Below are 7,259 nucleotides of genomic sequence, written 5' to 3'. Positions count from 1 at the left end.
ATGAATAAATTATTTCATTCTTGTAATCTGTCCCATCTTTTATATTCTGAGTTATTTCATAATCAAGAGAATTTTTACACTCATCTATTACAGCTCTCATTTATGTCCATTCCAAGATCACATGGAATGAGGGAAAACTCTCCAATAGTATTTCAATGTTTGCTTGCTGGTTTGTGATCTTTAACGACCTCAATACCCACATGTGTTTTCATTTTCCAAAAAATTGTGGCAAAAATTAGATCCCCTTGGGGGTGTCTTCTTTCCAAAAAGGAGTCATTTTTGGGGTGGTTGTACTGTCCTAGCATTTTTATTTGCATTTATTTTTAATTATTATCATTATTATACAGGATTTATATAGCACCAACAATTTGCACAGAGCTTTACAATATAAGGAAGACATTACAGCTACAATGCAAGCACGACAAGATGGTAAGGAGAAAGTAAGCCAAACAAGGTTTTTCCATTATATAATTTTTTTTAAAACAGTTGTTTTTAAATACCATCAAAATAAACCCTATATCTGTCTCAAAAAAAAGATATCAAATTAATTTGTATACACTATTACAAGAACAATGATTAATTGTCAGTTAAACTATCACAGCACTGAAAACTGACAAATGGCCTGGAAAGTAAGGGGGTGTAACATGGTACAGTATTTTGTTTGTTTTACCTTCTCCAGTAATGGATCATGTCCATCGCTGTACTTCCTGTGGTTCTCTATGTATAGCACAGCATCATGAACACTTAAGAAGAAGATGTCTGGCTTAATTTGGTCATCAAAAAATAAACATTCTTCCATTTTTTTGTAAACGTGATCTGCAAAAGTTAAAGACGAAGGAAGACTCATTAATTATGGGCTTTTTCTCTACACCCAGCATATCAAATGAGTCCAAAGGTGGTTCACAGAGGCGTCACATTAGAAAATGTAATACAGTGCTTACCATCGCATGCTGCAATATAGACATCTACATCAATCCTCTTGAATTCTTTGTATATCTGAAAAGTCAGAAGTATAGTAGTGACAAAGTATTCATAGTAATATTATTAATAAAAATAATGAATATAAATGTTTTTGTTGTTGGATTTTTTTAATCTTTCATGGTTTCGAACGTGAATGTAATGTTTTATGAATGAAAGTTTGCCTAGGTATCTGGAGGTCTAAATCGAGGCTACACACATCTTGTGTGGGGAAACACAACCGGTGGACCCCTGAATAATGGTAATACAGCTAGTGCTACAGTAAAGTAGAACTAGAGGCTAGGCCTTTTTTTAATCTTATTGCATTCTCTGCATTCAGGTAAAAAATACCCAGTACCTTTCGCCCCCCTCCCCCGCGCACTTACCTGTGAACCAGTGGTGTATTCTGGTTTGGGGCTGCCCTAGGCAAGACAAAACTCGGGCGCCCCCACTAAATTTACCCCACCGCTTCCTGTTTAATATTGTTTGCGTAAACTGTCGGTCGCTGGAATACAGCGACTGACAGGAAAGCTTTGGTGTCAGGGGGGCTGTGCAGGATCTGTGGTGTGATCTGCAGGGTCTCAGGGGGGCTTTGCAGGATCTGTAATGGGCTCTGCCCACCATAGACCCCGCAGAGCCCACCAAAGATCCTGCAAAGCCCCCCACAGATCCTGCACAGACTCCCTGAGACGCTGCAGTATATCAGGGGGGCTGTGCAGGATCTGTGGTGGGCTGTGCAGACTGCAGAGCCCCCTACAGATCCTGCAAAGCCCCCCACAGATCCTGCAAAGCCCCCCACAGATCCTGCAGAGACCCCCTGAGACCCTGCAGTATCTTAGTGGGCTGTGTAGGATCTGTGGTGGGCTTTGCAGGCTGCAGAGCCCTTTACGGATCCTGCAAAGCCCCCCACAGATCCTACACAGACCCCCTGAGACCCTGCAGTCAGGATCCGTAGGGGGCTCTGCAGCCTGTAAAGCCCACCGCAGATCCTGCAGAGACCCCCACAGATCCTGCAGAGCCCACCAAAGGGTATTGCACAGCCCACCTGCGACTCTTTGTTGTGCTGTGCAGAATCTATGCTGGGCCCTGCCAACACAGTCCTCTTACCTGGCACAGGAAACCCAGCCTCCTCCGCTGCCTCCGCACCCAATCATCACATTTTCGCCCAACTGGAGCTCCGGCGACGCCTCCCGCCTCCTCCATCGCCATCTCTGCCCCTACATCCTCCAATGCCGTCTTTGCCCCCCGCCTCCTCCTTCTTCACCCCAGCTCTTCCATCTCCGCCCCATCTTTTGTCTCCACCCCCTGCCTCCTGCCGCTCCGGCCCCTGTCTCCCCCTGCTCCCCCACCCGCCGCTTCCTCCCCGTTCCCATTAGGCAGCCAGGCTGCCGGTTTCTGTGCAGCCCAGCTGCCTAAATGTTTTGGTGGGGCGGCATTTTTGCCGCCCACCTGGAATCTGCCACCCGAGGCAAACGCCTTGTTTGCCTCGTGGTAGACACGCCCCTGCTGTGAATACTAGTAACCACCGCCAGGTCTGTAAAGCTATCCTCCATTTCCTGAACTTCCTGGCTGTGGGGGAGGGTACTGAGGGTAGAGTAGCCATAGGCTCCTTGTGCTATCAGTCAATCTGTTGAGAGGAGGGGAGGGGGATGGCCTGCTGCATAGCCAGCTAGCTAATGGGGGCACCGGTGGGCCGTTTGGGGACTAACTAGAGCCGTTTGGGGACTAACTAGAGAATGAGGAAATACAACATTTTAAACAACAAAAACAGAGGATTTATATAAGTGTGTGCCTTCCATTTATAAAAATAGAAAAAAAAACCTGAAGGTTTAATATCACTTTAAAACTAGTGCTACACTAATATATTGTGCTTTGCCTATATAAAAATGAGCTATTATGCCCTGCCCATAAAAGGAACAGGGCACTGATTTGATCCTATTACCCCCCTGCAGTCAGCACTTGGCAATGAGCCTGGGTAATGCAACAGCCAGCTGCATTTTCTACTCATGTATACTTTTCTCTATGATTACACTCAGCGAAACATGTCAGAGAGGAAGGCCAGGTGGACTGTCCACATACCAGGATTGCATTTACCACACTACATAACTGCAGGATTGTGGCTATTTTCTTTTATGTGTACCATATCATACATTTCTTTTCTGTGTAACATCACATTTTCACCTCTAGGACTTCTCAAAAAAGTGGAAAACATCTTTGTGATGAAACTGATAAATAATCAGTGATAAAATACTACCTAATATGTATTACTAAAACAAACCAGATATAAAATGTAGACAAATATGGTATCAGATTCCTTACCACTTTCAGAGATCTTACAGCCACCACATCAACGAAAGAAATCTGGCCAAAGTCAAAAATAAGGCTGTGTATAGAAACTTTTGGGACATTGACTTTCACAGGTAGTTCTGAACTCCAGTCAACTTGGACCTCAACTTCTTTCAATTGTATTCCCCCATTCTGTTCTGATTCAGGCTCTTCCAGCTCATCATCTGGCTCAAATGCATTATTATCAGTACCAGCATCACTGATGATACCATTCTATAAAAAAACATTTTAGTTAAAAGGGAACCACAGCCATTCAGCTACATACAAAGTTGAAATACACACATGTGAACTGTTTTATGTGTCAAAATGTTTGTTATACTGACACTCTTTGCTATACAGCCACCCCTGTGATTGACACCACGTGCCGCACTGCATACGTAGAGTGGATGACACACACACTGGCGGAACTACCAGGGTCGCAGCGGTCGCAATTGAGACCGGTCCCTGGCGTTCCACCACTTGGGGGGGGGCCCAGCGAGGAAGAAGAGGGCCCCCCGAGATTGTGCCGCTCCTTCCTTGCTGCACAGCCACCCGCAGCATGTACGGGCGGCTGTGCGGTGGGGATGGAGAGGCTGTCACTGGTCCCGCAGAATGTGCTGCAGGCACGGCCTGGCAGCACATCTAAGTCTGTGTGTGTGTGGGGGGGGATGCTGGTGATATAGTGCTCACTTTTATTATAATGTATTGCTGGGACTTGTAGTCCCGCATAGCTGGTGGTATTGCGCATTTCTGTATGATGATTATACAGCAATGCAGAATAGCTCCAACTATGTAGGACTACAAGTCCCAGCAATGCATTATATTTTTAAGTAGGGAAACCCCAGTGTTATTTCTGGGCATTTTCACGAGCACTCATACTCGTGAAAATGCCCCGATACTAAACGCAGATACCGGTGTTCTGTCGAGAACGCCGACGTCTTCGAATTTGCCGACCTCAGCATCTGCGCTTGTGCACAGACCAGTATTATCGAGGAAACAGGTATTTATTGACAAAGTATTTTGTTTAAATTGTTAATTGTGACCGTTAATATTATTCGATCCATTATTCCCTGCCATGGATGGTATATTATTTACGGTCACAATTAACAATTACAAATGAATACTTTGTAAATAAATGCCAGTTTCCTCGTTAATCCCGGCTGCTTGAGGTCCCGCGCTTGCTGGGGACCTCGGCAGCCTTCCTGTTAACTATGCGGTGCCATGGCGGTTGGGGGGGGCCTTCATGGTTTCTTGCACCGGGGCCCTGAAGGTTCTAGTTACGCCTCTGGACACACATGTTCAATACTGAATCACTACAGTTTAATATGGCATTTTCCTGAACGTCAGGCTATTCATGAACATAAATACACTGCAAGGTCCTCTTTGTTCCCTTCGTCTTGATGACTTACCAGCCTAAACACATGCCTTTCCAGCTTCAATGTATGAAAATAAGGTATATTGTTAGCAATATGCAAACCAACACTGTCTTATTACACTGTTGCAGTGTGTAACCTCCCACTTTCAGTCTGATTTCTAATATTCAGACAGGGGATTGCATGAAGATAATACAGTATAAACAAGCATGTCTCTTATGTCTGTTTTATGTTTCTGTAATAGCACGCAGATTAGTAGAGGGATCATTAGTATTCTGAGCCAATGACTCTATTGCTTTGCTCAGTGCGGTCGGACTAACACTTTAAACATGTCTACATGTTCTGCTGCTCTCTTTAATGTCCATTAAGCAGACTGAGAAAGAAGATATGACCAAGGGAGATGTATTTCAACAGCCATTTAGTCATATAGTCTCTCAGCACATGCTGTTACTATTAGTTCAGGGGCAGAAGGGTATCAAGTGTTCTTAATTTTTAGTTAATGGTTCTGCTTTATGCTGGGCACACACCTTACAACCATCGCAAGACTTGCGATGGTTGTAAGGTAATTTAAAAAACGCACGATCTACCTATCTTGGACAGGCAGATTGTACTTGCGATGATTGGAAACCCGCCCCGCTGAGGGGCGGGCTTCCGATGACCGCAATGCTGAACGGGCAGTGTGCGCTTGCGCACACTGGCCCGTCCGGCTTTTATCTTACCAACATGCTACACACCCGCCGAAAATCATACGATTCTGGGCGGGTTTTCGAACATGTTCCTAAGACAAAAGCCTTACAGTAGCAGAGCTCGCACGGCTCCCACACACCTTGCGATAATCGCACGATGGCGGGATTTCCCACAATTATCGTACGATTATCGTAAGGTGTGTGGGCACCTTTACTTTCCTTCCAGGCTCCCAGCTATTATTTGGTAGTAATACCAAATAATATAATACTGACTGACACAAACATGATTTTAAATACTACAAGTCCCATAAGTAAATCATACTTGTAAATGTAGTGTTGAATATAACATTGAGAACAATATAAGAACAAACAGGCATGCAACAATTATGGCTCTTGTGCTACAGATATCATGTTAGGAAACTCTGAAATTTTTCATACTGAAGGAAGTTAGCACAGCCACAGGGTGTTTGTCACACAGTGATGGTAAATAGGTGTTTGTTTAAAGCAGAACTCTGGCCAGAATTTTTCTTAACCCTTGAAGTGGGGCCACCCCTGCACTTCAAGGGTTAAGTGTTTGTTTTTGTCTAGGTGCTAAAAACAAAATTATACTCACCCGATCATAGGAGCCGGCTTGCTCCTAGACAGGTCCTGGCAGCCACGCTCCCCCTCCGCCGGACAGGTCTAAGGTCTCATCAATCATCACGTTCTATATCTATATCAGTCTATAGAAGTGAAAACACTGAGAAATATTCCAATCCTGCAGTGTAGGAGGAGACAGGCTTCAGTGACTGGAGAAGCAGAAAGCCATCTTGGCGGTTTAGGTGAGTATAACCTAGACAAAAATGATCACTTAACCCATGCAGTGTGGGGGTAGCCCCACTGCAAGGGTTAAGAACACATTTGCCTGGAGTTCTTCTTTAATAAAAGGAACATTAATTAATTTGTATTTACCTTTGTTGCTCTTAGCTGTCCTTTCTTGATAAGTTGGTTAATCTGCCGCAGAGCTTTGGTCCTTTTGGTAAAAACTCTGACACAGTCAAATCCAACCTTTGATGAAACCATACAAAGTATGTTTGTTGATTACAGATTTATTTCTACAAGTATTTTATGTTGATTAAATTCACATAAGCATTTTAAAGAAAAATATACTCACAATTTTCTTGATGCCATTTTTGAAACCGTCAATATTCCCATAGAAGATACCACTAGCAAATCGAACAATTTTAATCCCTTCTGGTTCAACGGCCTGTAGTGAAATGAAAATAGAGTGGTGAATTATGGTGAAATATATGGAGTATATTGGGTTCCCAAGCATTATTTATTGGGTTCCTAAGTATTTTTTCTCTGTTTGCTACTATTCTCGGTCCACATAAAGAACCTAACAGAATGAACAACATGCCTACAAATCTGGGGGTCAAAAAAATGTGACACTTGATGAACCCCAGCTGTGCACACAACCTACAATCTCTAGTGTGATAGAGGGCAATAATGAAAATCTCCCTTAAAGGATATTTAAACCCTCAGGGTTTTTTGCATATATCTACTACTAGCAAGCAGTAGATTTATGCAAAAACATTTAAAAAAGTTACTAAAAAGGTTCAAACTTACCTGTGTCTCTGCCGCGCACTCCCGTCTGAAGATCTGAAAAATCTTGGGCGGCCGCAAAGGATCATGGGGCAGGCGCATGCGCAGTACAGATCTTTGGACAGGAGACGAGGAGAGACACAAGGTAAGTCAATGCAGCGGCGTGCACCCACACAGACTCTGTGGGACAGGAAGTGCCAGGAACAGAGAAGAGTCAGCGCTGGATCGGAGACCGGCACCAGCGCTGGAGGGACTCCTGAAAACTACAGGAAAGAAGAAGGTGATCGGATCAAGAGGTATCATTTAAGGTAAGTCCTTACGCCAGGATGGGGGG

The 7,259-nt window shown here is 44.1% G+C and overlaps 1 protein-coding gene across 1 annotated transcript in view; it reads right to left on the bottom strand.

Annotated features, from left to right (window-relative positions):
• Nucleotides 1-7,259, bottom strand: part of LOC108787508 (pendrin-like) — a 36,125-nt gene that overhangs the window by 5,276 nt on the left and 23,590 nt on the right. Inside the window, exons 17-19 of the mRNA XM_018557086.1 lie at nt 3,277-3,516; nt 942-996; nt 671-816 (exon numbers count right to left, since the gene is read on the bottom strand). Of these exons, the coding sequence (XP_018412588.1) occupies nt 671-816; nt 942-996; nt 3,277-3,516 (441 nt within the window). The remainder of the gene's footprint in view (nt 1-670; nt 817-941; nt 997-3,276; nt 3,517-7,259) is intronic.

This window comes from Nanorana parkeri, unplaced genomic scaffold (genome assembly GCF_000935625.1).
Source record: "Nanorana parkeri isolate BGI_ZX_2015 unplaced genomic scaffold, ASM93562v1 scaffold265, whole genome shotgun sequence".
Taxonomy (NCBI): Eukaryota; Metazoa; Chordata; class Amphibia; order Anura; family Dicroglossidae; genus Nanorana; species Nanorana parkeri.
Note: the sequence above shows the minus strand (reverse complement) of the source record. Positions and strands in the feature narration are given on the sequence as shown.